Source organism: Acanthochromis polyacanthus, chromosome 8 (assembly GCF_021347895.1).
Source record: "Acanthochromis polyacanthus isolate Apoly-LR-REF ecotype Palm Island chromosome 8, KAUST_Apoly_ChrSc, whole genome shotgun sequence".
Classification (NCBI taxonomy): Eukaryota; Metazoa; Chordata; class Actinopteri; family Pomacentridae; genus Acanthochromis; species Acanthochromis polyacanthus.
The window spans coordinates 3,284,923-3,297,877 of record NC_067120.1 but is presented as its reverse complement, the minus strand read 5'-3'; the positions used below and the strand labels follow the sequence as shown (position 1 = coordinate 3,297,877).

Genomic DNA, 12,955 nt, shown 5'->3' with positions numbered 1-12,955 from the left:
TAGTATGAGCGCAAATGAATGAAAACACATGAAAAAAATGACTTGATTGCGTAACATATCAAAGCTGGAATTGATCTCAGATGTTCTAATTACGCGCCTCGTGCACAACATCTGTATCGCGCTTTAATGCAAACTACACGTCTGTGAACAGATGTTTTTCTTATTCCAATGACATCTGCAATCGGCACGTTCTTCTATTTATATTCATTTCCAATCAAGAGGAAAAAGAGTGTGTGGTGTTGCCTCAGACACACAGTGACAAACAAAACATGCACAACTGAACAGAACAAAAACAAACATTATCAGGAGAATGTGTTTGTTTCCATTCAAAAAGGTTTATTGATGAATGGTATATTTATTAAATCCCATTTTTAAAACGAGGGAACAGGACGTCTGCCAGTTAACTGTCCAGTTCTGACAACACATTTTACTAAACAGAAATCCAGGGCATCACAAAAAGATGAGTGGCTGCATGGTTTTTACTTTTGCTTAATTATTCTACAACACCAGGAGAACATTAAACTTCTATTTCCAAAACAGTTCACAGTTTATTTTACCGAATAAGACCCATAGGGTTTTGGGTAAACGTAATTAAGTTCCTTAAATGAAAGGAAAACACATTAACAACGAACTTCCGAGGGAACAGATCATTTGTTGCAACAATTTTGCGTGGCAAAGCAGCCTTCCCCTCATTTATTTTAAGGACAAGCATCAGAATCTGCTTCTGCTCAAAGGATTTTATCTTCAGCTCCACTTGTTGATTGCAAAAATCTTTTAAATCTGTGCATTTGTCTGGAAAAATATTATGTTGCTCACCCTGATTCTCTGCTGTCTGTTAGCAAAAATCAATACAAAGTTGCTTTACACAAAGATATTTTCTCCACATGGCTCCAAAAGAAGCCTGTAAAATGCTGAAGGGTTCATGGTCGCGGTGAACTTTTATGAAAGCAAAGTGACGGATGAATGGAACTTTTTCACTCGTTTTTTGTCATAAATCCATTTTTTAAAGGCTGATGAAGCTGAAGAATGCAGTCATGGTATAATACAATCATTATACACAAGTTCACAAAAAGGAAAACAGAAATAAAAAATAAGTAAAAACACAATCCGTACATGACCAGCATGCTTGGCTTCACACAACTAACAATAAAGTCTGTTGGACATCAAATTCCAAAGTCGTGCTGAAGCAGAGTTTGGATATTTTTCACAAGACAGAAAGAGATGAATGATATGAAAACGACATAATTTATATCAAAATTAATTGGCTTTGAACAAAAAAACAAAAAAACAAAAGCAAATTCACACCAAACAAAGCTGCTGAGCCTGAGGTTTTTTTGTTCATTTCACAAAACAAATTTTGCGTAGAAGGAGCAGGATGGATGAGGCGCAGAAAGAGGATGTAAGAGCGGAGCAATGCAGCAAGATGCTTAGCAAGTTTATGCAGTGTGTCTAAAGACAAACATCACGACGTGGACAGAAATCCTCTCAAATATCTCTGGGAACTAGATTCCTATTCAGAGTCCTTTAAACAAGCTATTTATGTTTCCTTTAAAACTGATTAAAAAACATAAATCAAACAAAACCCGCATTCTGAAACAAAATGCTTTTGAAATAACAGAAAAGTGTGAAAATGTTTTAGTCCTTAACTACCGCAGCTTTACGCACGAACCAACTAGTTTAAGATGCGCGCAAACTGAAAGTTTTTTCTGTTTCATTGTGAGGTTCGCTTATTAAAACTTTTCAGCGCCGAGACTCACATGAAAAACTCCGGGGATGAAGGGTTGTTGTCGCTGCTGGACCCTCCGTTTTCTCTGAAGCCGGTGCTGATCAGCTTCTCGTATTTCTCCTTGTAGGCGTCCCTCTCCCTGGCCAGCCGGGAGATCTCCTGCTTGAGGTGGTCCACCTGCTGAATGAGTTGCGTCTTCTCTCCCTCCAGGACGTGCCGCTGCTGGACCCGCTTGTACCGACAGGACTGGGCATAGCCTCTGTTCTTTAGTGTCCTCCTCTTCTGTTTCAGACGGATCACCTCTTCCTTGCTGACCCCTCGGAGCTGCCGGTTCAATTCCCGCACCGACATGGTCACCAGCTGCTCGTCCGAGAACCGGTCTTCCAAGCGCATGTGCTGATGGTTTCCCCCTGCGCCGCCGCCGGACTGAGACCCGGAGGAGGGGTGGTGTGTCCCTGTGTGGTGGTGGTGGTGATGGTGGTGGTGGTGGTGGGGTGCCCCGTTCTGAGCTGCGGCTGCAGCGATAACCGCGGACACCACGGCGGCCGCTGATCCCATCTCCTCCCCGGCCATGGCGCCTCCTGCGCCGGCTGCGCCGCCGAACTGCTGCCCTCTGGCATAGCCATCGAAGGTCTGGAGCTGGTGACTGCTGCTGATCAGCGCCTCTACGGCGTCCTCCGGGCTAAAGCCCAGAGCTTCGGGGTTCAACTGCTGTTGGTACCCGGTCATCCAGTAGAAATCCTCCAAGTGCGCCTTCTGTTCGCTCCCTGATCCCGGACTGGGCGCCGAGAAGCTTGGAGAGGGGGGAACCGAGCTGCAAGGCGTGCTCATCGGGGTGGAAGATAGGGATCCCCCGGCGACCAGGCGGCTGCACTGGTTGATGCTGCGATCGGGCTCCACCGGCTCCTTTTTCACTTCAAACTTCATCAGATCGAAGTCATTAACATATTCCATGGCCAGGGGACTGGTGGGCAGGTCGGAGTTGCTCATTGCCAGCTCTGATGCCATCCTCTTGCTGTTGACAGTCCTCCAAAGGGGGTGAGGAGCACCTGTCAAAGTGGGCTGCTGAGACACGCACTGAGCCAGCTTGATTTCTTTATTTATTTTCTTCAAAACCGGAGGAAAAAGTGGATTTTCTCGCACTAATTGCGCAGCGCAGGTTTTGGTTTTGTGAGTCGATAAGTTTTTTTTTTTCTTCAGTCTGTGTTGCACAGACGCATTGGAGCAGCGCTGTTTCCTCCCTCTCTCCCAGCGTGCGGGTGTCTGAGCGCCGCTCTCTCTGTTTCTACCGTTTAACACTTCATGGCTCCTTTTAGGATTAGTGCGCCAATTTGAGGAGGTTCACGTACGTGTCCCGGGCAAATAGTTGCCTTGTGGAGAATGGCGGAAAAAAAACTCCACCCAAGGATTGATAGATTTTTTTTTCTAAGGGATCAGTCAGCCGACGAGTTAAAAAGCATTGCTTAGTTTTATAGGCGCCTGACGTCAGGAACTGAAATATGAAATTGACTGAGACTCAGCCAATGAGCGGCTCAGTCTGGGGACTTAATTAGCATAATAGTATAGAAAGCAAAGTTTTCTGAACTGTCCAAGCCCATCAGCAGATTGACACATGAGACTTAATATTCATCCTTTTATCGCTTTATGTGGAAACGAAGCAGGCGAGCAAAAGAAAACAGATTCTGAGGATTTCATGAAGATATGAGATGGTAAATACAAACTCACACGTCTTTCTTCTTCACATGAAAAGGTCGTTATAATTTTAACACTACTGACTATTTCCCCCATCATAACCACTTATAAAATAATGTAAATTAAAGTAGAAATTCACTTTTACGCATCGCCTGCTGATTCTTTATCCTGATCACATATAAACTAACGTATGTTTGGATTTACGCACGAACGTACATAATTAATTTCATATGCAATTTGTTAATTACAAACTCGCCTCACAACACAACCTTTTCATTCTTTCAGGCAAAGCTTACAAAAGGAACTATAATGCATCTAACAGCTTTTAAAAGACTGTCTCTGATTGGAAGATAAATAGTTTATATGGTTCTTATAATCGCAGAAATGAAATGACTACAGATGGAGCGGATCGCTGAGTGAAGAAGGTTTGAAAAAGAGCTGGACAGGGGTCTGGTTGAAATGAATTGTTTGGAAACCCAATGTCGCCACCTTTCGGTGAAAAAGAAAACTTCATGTGGCTCCTACACTGGGATTGCAAACCCATTTTCCCCCCACATGTGCCCAATTCAAAGTGTGTTTACATTAAAAGCAACTTCAGTTCCTTCTTCTAATAGAATAGTATCCAGACACAGCATCCTCATGTGTGTCCTCCTGGAGTCTGTAGTCTGAATCCCATGTAGTGATCACAGTATTAGCATTCCTTTCTCTCTAAGTGTGAGTCTCTCTGCTGGAACACAGTCCTCAGGAGTGGTGGCACATAAGAACAAACAATAAGGAGAGGCTATACACACAGGACCGGAGAGTAAATAAGAGCACTCTCCCTGGAACATGTCACGCGGGGAAGCTTCAGAAAACTACAAAGCCGCCAGCAGATAATCCAACTCCCTGGTGTCCCAACACAAGTAAATATTCTCCTGGTCCCTGTGACTGTTCATGGGGACTTAACGTTAAACAGGAAGGATAAACATCGTGTTTTATTCATTAGAACACACAACAGAGGCCCCTCTGATGCCTTTGAATAAATATTAGCCAGATGAAATGTCCCATCTGATGCTACACGCTGTTGCAGTGGAAATTCCAGACTGGCAGTAAGATATAGCAAGTGCTTTTGAGAGCAGCAGCAGTAAATATTAAAAGTGGTGATGCTTTTTATGTAGCCATTTGTAGGTATTTTCACCACTATAATGACATTATGCTTTCTTCAGTGGCAGAAATAGTGTGTAATGTCTCAGGGAGTTAATAAAAATGATCTTTTTTTAATACAAAATTTTGTCTACAAAATTGGCAAAATAACTCAACAATCCTCACAATGATCACTCCCTAATGGTATATGTCTGGTTTTGTTTGCCACATACCACATCCAATTAGTGCATGTTGTTGCAGAGATAACTTAAAGCCTGATCAGATCCATGGTTGATGCAACACTGGACACAAGCTGCTGCGTGAGCTCTTGGTTTGCCAGATCTCTTAACCAGGATTTATCAGCCTGGAGTCTCAAGGGTTAACAAGCGGAGTCTAGAGCCAATGCATTAACTGTGTTACTGAGGGCTAATAGTCCTGTATGCACCTCATTCTGTCTCCCTTTGGAGTTTCATGTAGGCAGCTCACTGCCGTGAAGTTTACTACTGTCTTTATTATATCGGGTATGATTTTTTTCCCCCTGCACTATACAGGGGGTGCACTTAGGCATATATCATAAAATAAGCTTGTACTGCAGGAAGAGGCCCACTGACACAATGTTAGTACAGAGGAAAATTAAGAGCTTTTGCACACCAGTGTTCTACCATAATGGCACATAATGAAAACCCTACACTCGTATGTGTAACTGCAAGATTAGCTCCAATTAGAGCTGTTTTGTAAGATGAATTAAATGCAGATAAGATTTAAGTGGAATTAAATTCAAAATTTAGGATGTGTCTCGGCTACTTACTGAAAAAAATCATCAGTACGAATCATCAGTAATTCCAAAATGATTCTTTACCAACACCTTTTTGCATTACAAATGCCAATGTTGCAGCTTTACGTGTGCAGCGCAGCTTTGTGTGACTAGTCCGTCCCCTACATTCAGATCCCCGCTACAGTGCATGTAAATGAGACACCGTCTGACCTTTCAGAGTTTAACCCCAGGAGAACACTGAGGCATCTTGGGTAAAGGATAACCAGTGCTCCAGGACTTACCTTTGATTTACTGGTATGGTGACTTTGCTAATTGTTACATCTATTAAAAACATCCTCATTACAGTATGACTTATGTGCATGTTGCAATAGGCCTCACTTTTATTTCCAGCATGCTAACCTTTTGTTTGCCTCTGAGGTTCCATGAAGTTGCACACTTGGAAAGCATGTGCATGTTGCATGTATTGCTACCCTTTGTTTCAAGTTTCCTTACAGGTTTGTGCAGCTGTATGTCCTATTTGTAGAAAAGCACACTGCTTGTGATGTCTCTAAAATAAACAGCGTGCATAAATGCAATCTATACCAGACAAATGTGGCACAAATAGCGTGATCTGATCCAAATGCTGTAAAAAATATAACTGCAGTGGTTTAAAAAAGAAAGAAAAAGAGCTTTGAGGGAAAAAAAACTCATCAAAGCCAAATTTCTGCATTTGCAAGATGTGCATTTTACAGCCCCGCTCACACAATTCAAAATCTTAAGTGTGCCAAAAATAGCCAGAGACATTACCATATTTAACAGACAGTAACTTAAATAAAATGACAGGAACTAAACTAAAGGATTTCTGTATTACTAAGATTATGCCTTATAATCATCCATTACATTCCCAATGGGAGGTAGGCTTCATTTTCTTCCTCAATCCCTGTTTAATGCCATATATTAAACTCCGGTGGCACTCCAAATGGGGGACAACCAGACGAGTGGGCTCAGTGGGCTCATCTGAGACACATTTAATTAGAAAGACAGAAAATGAAATGTTTCGTGGGGTCTTAACTAACTGTTGTATCTTTTGTAATAGAATGAAGAGCGGTGAGAAGCTATTACAAGGAGGAGCACGAAGAGCAGCTCCACACTTTCCTGTGCCAGTGTTTTATAGGGGGAAATAAAAGAATGCATAATAAGATAATAAGCTTCCACATCACAGAAACAGAGTGCCATATTTGCAAAGTGCTACGTTTGACAGAGCAAGCCTGGTCGCTCTTTTTTTTTTTCTCCTGCTATCTCACCGTCCTGTTCCCTAGTCCTGCATTAATCAGACTTTTACAACCTTTTTTGATTCACTTACCTGCTCGGGGAGCAGGTAGCGAGCCTGAGCGTAAACTGTCGGGTTATGTGTGGATTTGACAAGCGGTTGACGAAGGAGAAAAGGGCCTTCAACAAGTGACTTTGATCATTATTTTACATCATACCTGCAAACACTCACAACCTCCACTTAAAAACAGAACATGATATCTCGATGTGACTGTGTGTTTTTTCTCTGATCTATTCCTGCTTTCAAACTCAACAGTGAAAGAAACATCTAAGTTAATCACACCCCATTTGCTTAAAAACAAAAGCATTATGCAGAGCAAACCAGCAGCAAAAATAAGATTCTAATTCAACTGATTGGATGTGCTTGATTAGAAAAGCAGGCACTATCTCACTATCTCTCTCTCTCTCCCTGTGAGTGTGGCTCAGTGCCTGCCAGAGGGATGCTTCAACCTGGTAATTGGCCACAATGAGCAGACTTGCATGTGTCAAACTCTCCTCTTCACATCTGGTTATTGTCTCTCACAGCAGGTGGACATCACAGGCTTTGTCTGAGCAGTCTCATCTGCTCTCTGGCTCCGTGTAACATAGGACACATCGCTATTATGTTCCTAAAAAACCAACAACAGTGGAAGTTTAAATATTTTTAGTGAGAACAGGCGACATGATGAAGAGATGTCATTTTACACAAAAAATGTGAAAGTGGACGTGACAGAAGCACTGCGAGAGCAAATCGTGGATTTCAACCTTCCAGGATTTGCGAATGTAATCATATTTACCCACAAAAACACTCAAATTAAATGTGAATCGTACAGAATCTGAGCTCATCTTCTCTCATTAGACACACACTGCTACATTATTGGCCTCATTAACTATCCCCACCGTGCATCACCCAGCATGTGGAGGAGCAGGTAGGAGAAGTCAAAAAAAACGAAAACAATACAATGTGCACAAGCTATTCATTTTCCTCCAAAGCTAATGGTTTCTAATAGTCCACCAATGGGAGAGAGACGCATACGGGCAATTTTAGCTTTTCGTGGCTAATGACTGCGATTTTCTATTTTTAGGTGGATGCATGAACGCAGCGTTTGCGTGTGTGGCTTGCAGTGTCCACATGGCATGATGATTCATGTCGCAGTCGGAGGTTATGAGTTATTATTGATGTGGCTGGTGTATGTGCTATGCTATATGCTCTCTGCAACCGTACGCTGTTATTAATGTCCGCAGTGTCCACTCTGCACTGTTATTAATGTGACTCATATACATAAAGAGTTTCCCCATTAGTCAGAGTCCGACTGCGCCATCATACAGAAAGGAGGAGCTGCTTATCCTCCTTCACCTCCTCTTCATCAGCACGCAAACACACTCACTGAAGGAAGATGCTAATACAGCAAGTAAACTCTCCTGGTTCTACAGGATCCAATGAAGCAGAAGTTTGGTGGTTAATTCACGTCTCCTACAGAACGCTATGAAATATTATCCTGGTTAATGCAACTAAAAGAACATTATAATTTAAGAGTGGAATTATATTTAGTCTGTGCTAGTGCCATAATCAATTCAGTGATTAATCAAACTGTCAGCTGACAAAAAACTAAGGAATATTATTGTTTTAAATAACAGATTTTGTTATTTATCAAGTGAAGATGTTCAACATTCACAGCCTCTCAAATGGGAGGATATTTACATTTGTTCTGTTTTATGTCAACAAAAATAAATATCTTTTTTGTTGGTCAGACAAAGCGAGCAATGTGAAGATGTTAAGTCGACACTATGGAAATCTGTCATGCTATTTTTCATTTTTTTTCTCACCACTTTATTGACTAAACAATTAACTGATAAATCTAAAAAAAAAGGCAGACAGTTTAATCGATAATGAAAGCAGCTGCTAGTTGGAGCTCCAGAATTTAAAAAAAGAAGACATTTTGCAAAGTTGTGGTTAAACAGCTGTTTAAAATAACTAAAAATCTGTATTAAAAAATGTAATTAAATTACATCCACATTTATTCCTGATATAGAATTAGGTAAAATAAGAAAAAACTCTTGAATCCAGCAGGAAATTCTTGTGCAATCACAAGTTCAGTGCAAGAATACTTAAATAATAAAAACCTATAAAATGCCTACTCAGAAAAATTATGGCAAGTCATCAAGGATACAATGGGGATAAATTAAGATCATAATGTGCACAAAAAACAAATAAATATGCAAGCTCTGGGTAGAATAATAAGAGTTTAAGCCATAGCCACAAAATGAAAGAAAAGACATCCAAACAAAACAGACAAAAGTGAAGTACCACATTATTGATACAGCAGTCCATGTGACCCAACTCTTCCCACACAAGCTTTCATTCCTCTGGAGACACGAGGAGATTCAGCCAAAAAAATAAAAAATAAACGGGAATGTAAACACCGCTGTGTGATTGAAAATTATTGCAGACGAATGTAAATATTAATTTTAACCTCCCTGTGATAATCCCCTCATCTGTTCCTTAGAAATTGAAGAATCATTTGCCTAGTAAGCGGAGGAGTGTGTGAGCGAGCAGGCAAACTAAAGTCACATCTCTCTGCGTTATTCTGCACTCCGTCACAGAGGAAGATGCAGAGACAATACAGCCCACAGAACGCCACGGCCTCATACAACAATCCTTTATATCTCCACTAGATTAATGCCAGGAGACAAATGCACTTCCACTGGGATATTCGCTTTTCTGGGGGAGAGCGGGGGAGGAGAACAGAGGGAAAAGAGGTTGATCTTTACTGGACTGAGGGATGAGAGAAGCAGGATGATGAACAAGCTCCATGCAATGGGTTGACTTTTGATTATGGCAATATTGAGTGTGGAAATGAGATGTTTATCAGATGTGGTTTTGAGGGAGAGACAGGAGGAGCAAAGGAGCAGGGGGAAGGCTGGGAAGAGCTTTAATCTGGCTGCTAAATGGAGGGTTTGACATGTTGTGTCTGCGTGGAGAAACCCAGCGGGACGCCACGTCTCCTCTCTGCAAACTCTGATCAAGCTCCCGAACGCACACAATTAACACATCACATCGACGAATGGAAAACGTGGGAGTATTTGGAGAGTGATACGTGCGCTTCAAACGAAGAGATCCTGAGAGCGACACATAATTTGGGGGGAAAAGGAGGTTATGACAGCGAGAAGGAGCGAGATGAAGAAGAGAGGAAAGTATCTTTAAGCTTTTCCTAAAAACGCACAAACAGACTTAGTAAGAGTTAGTCATGGTTCTTTGCGCACTCACAGTAGATTTGGATGCTTACACAGGAGCAGAGACACCCTTCCTGTTGCTTATCCGCTTCCTGAGCCTCAATTTGTATTGAAATCCCTCACAGGCAATTATCCATATGCGAATGGTGTACTTACTCTGAGCTTATATAAGTTTCTTTCTCGGTAAGCCGCACCATTTTCATTTTAAAACTCTGATTACAATTTCAGAGTTTATTGCTATGAGAAAATGGCAAAAATGGGTGCTCATAGTTAACACAGAGCATAAAATCCTGCTGGACCTCTCGCTGGCTGTTTAATTTGAAAGATTGAATAATCTTTCTCCGGCATGATGTTGAAAATCCCTTCGCAGGAAGGAAGACGTGGGCAGGAGTTGGCATCTATGTGGTCAGGAAGACATTTTGTTGAGTAAAGTGTTGGCAGGCAGGAAGGCAGGAGGAAGCCCTCGCCACCACTCACCCCCGCCTCCTCACCCACCTCTCAGGCTGTCAGGAGTGTCATATATCTGGGGGATATCTGAGGGCGAGGGAGATCGCAGCCCAATTACGGGCTGATAACTAATCAATAGGTCGCTTATTCCTACAGCAGGAAGTAAAGGAATGGGCCCCTGGGACACGTAGTTCAGATTACTCTCCCCTCAACAAGGGACAGCCACTAATGATGAGACAGAAAAAGAAGTGGAGAGAGGCAGACAGAGGAAGGAATTAAAGGGAAAAAAATGGTGGGGAGAAGCTGCAATATGGCAGAAGACAGGCAAAAAAACGAGGGGAGAAAGAGATGGAGACAGAGGGATAATGGAGCGCTCATCTAACAAAGTCTCATCATATTTACAGAGCAGTTTGTTGTACTGGGCAGATGATGTGCAGTAAACACAAACCAGAGCTCTGTCAGTTTACTGGCAGGCACTTAAAGGGTCGGTTCACTCAAATTACTGTCACAACCATTAACTTACTGACAGTTATTTAGAACATGCAAATAGTTTTGGGTTCTATTAGAAGCATTTTATACCAAAGACATACATTGATGTCTTACCACAACATTAAAACCATCTGCTTAATATTGCATTGATCCCCTTTATGCTGCTAAAAAGCTCTGAGCCATCAAGGCCTGACTCCACAAGGCTTCTGCATAAGTTCTGTATTATCAGGCACCAAAACATTAGCTGCAGATCCTTTAAGTCCTGCAGGTTTCAAGGTGCAGCCTCCATGGATTGGACTTGTGCCTCCAGTGCATCCCACAGATGCTCAGCTGGACAGAGATCTAGATCATTTGGAGGCCAAGTCAACACTATAACCTCTTTGTCACGTTCCTAAAACCATTCTTGAACAATATTTGCAGTGTGTCAGGAAGCATTATTCTGCTGAAAGAGGTCATCAAAATCAAAACTTGTTTCCATGAAGACCTGTGTGTGCAGTCGGCAACAATGTTCAGGTAGGTGGTACTAATTAACACAACATCCACACGAACGCCAACGATCCACGGTTTCTCAGTAGAAATTTGCCTTTGCTAGCTCTTCCTTCTTCTCATAGTGCATCATGCTATGATCTCTTCCCAAGGTAAATGACACACACACCCAGCCATGCACATGATGTTAAACAATATGATTCATCACACCAAGCCACTTCTTTCATTGCTCCATGGTCTAGTTTTGATGCTCATATGATCACTGTAGGAGCTTAAAGCGGAGGACTGGGGTCAGAAACACTTCAGCTGATCTGTGATTATGCAGTCCTGAACACAGTAAACTGTGATGCTCTGTGTTTCTGACACTTTTTTGCCATAGCAACCACTGAAGTTTTCAGCAACTTGTGGTACAGTAGCTCTTCTGTGGGATCATACCAGCTAGGCCAGTTTTCCTTCCTTACACTGGACTCCCATTACAGCATTGCCATTATACTGGCAATCCTTTCTTGGGTTATATTTGGAAGGGACTAACCACTGTATACTGGAAGCAAACCACAAGACCTGCGGTTTAGGAGATGTCCTGACCCATTTAGCCGTCACACTTCGGCCCTTTTCAAAGTCGCTTAGATCTGACACCTGCCAATTGTTCCTGCTTCAAACACATCACCTCCAAAAACTGACTGTTCACTTGCTGCCTAATATATCTCAGCCAGTCATGAGTGACATAATCACTTCTCCCATCTGTGGCTTTAATGTTGTGGCTGTTCGGTATAGTCCCTCGAAAAAACACAGGTCAGCAGATTGTCTAGAGGAATGCCGCTGAATTAGATTTTACAATCCTTTAGAACCACAAACAAAATAAAATTTCCTCCGTTGTACTGGGTGGAGGAGGAAATCATGCATAGAAGTCCTCTGTTTTGTTCTATTTTTTGCAATTTTGGATGAACTGCGCCTTTATAGAAATCTCTGGTGGAATGAAAATAACCCACTTGTGAATGTTGATGTTGTTTTATAAGATAGGAGATACTCTTACTACAAATGGATCTGTTCTATTCATGTTTCTCAGAAATACAATACAGAAAGCATTTTATTTGCACTTGTACTTTTCTTAGTCTGAATATCTTCCATGAAAAGGGACGATTAAACTTCTGCTCTGAAACCAGAATGGAGGTCAGATGTAGCAGTACTTATATTATCTTTTATTTCTAGATCTTGTATTAGTGCTGATCATTACCATAGTCCTTTGGCCTCCAGCTAGCAGTCATGCTAGTTGCAGCCTGGGTTCTGGCTTCTGCCTCCAAACAAACCGCCTCTTGATGCTTGAAGGCTCCTCTTTCCATGGAACACAGGAACTATTTGTTCTCATTTCTTCTGACAGGCCATTCGTTTTGTCGCTCCTCTGTCACTGTCGCCTTCATGAAGAAATATGGCAGGAGCCTCTGCCCCTGTCCCCCACACCTTCTGCCCTTAGCTGACAACCTGCCCAGACCCCGGCTGGGAACCCCTACCATCTTCAGGAACCTCATTCAAGGCCGCTGTCAATCCAGCCACTCTTCCACTAATGCCGTGTAAATGATCAACAGTTTCTACTTCAGGCCATTTCAGCACCATAAAGCCCAGGCTGGGGGTGGAGAATCGGGCTTTGATAAGTGTATATGTGTCATAAAGTTTATGAATGATCTGTCGCCACCGAAGTA

General features: G+C 42.2%; 1 protein-coding gene across 1 annotated transcript in view; it reads right to left on the bottom strand.

Moving 5' to 3' along the window:
* mafb (v-maf avian musculoaponeurotic fibrosarcoma oncogene homolog b (paralog b)) overlaps positions 1 to 3,504 on the bottom strand; it is a 51,402-nt gene extending 47,898 nt beyond the window's left edge. Inside the window, exon 1 of the mRNA XM_022201947.2 lies at positions 1,758 to 3,504. Coding sequence (XP_022057639.1) covers positions 1,758 to 2,734 — 977 coding nt within the window. The 5' untranslated portion in view covers positions 2,735 to 3,504. The remainder of the gene's footprint in view (positions 1 to 1,757) is intronic.
* Positions 3,505 to 12,955: the final 9,451 nt, after the last annotated feature.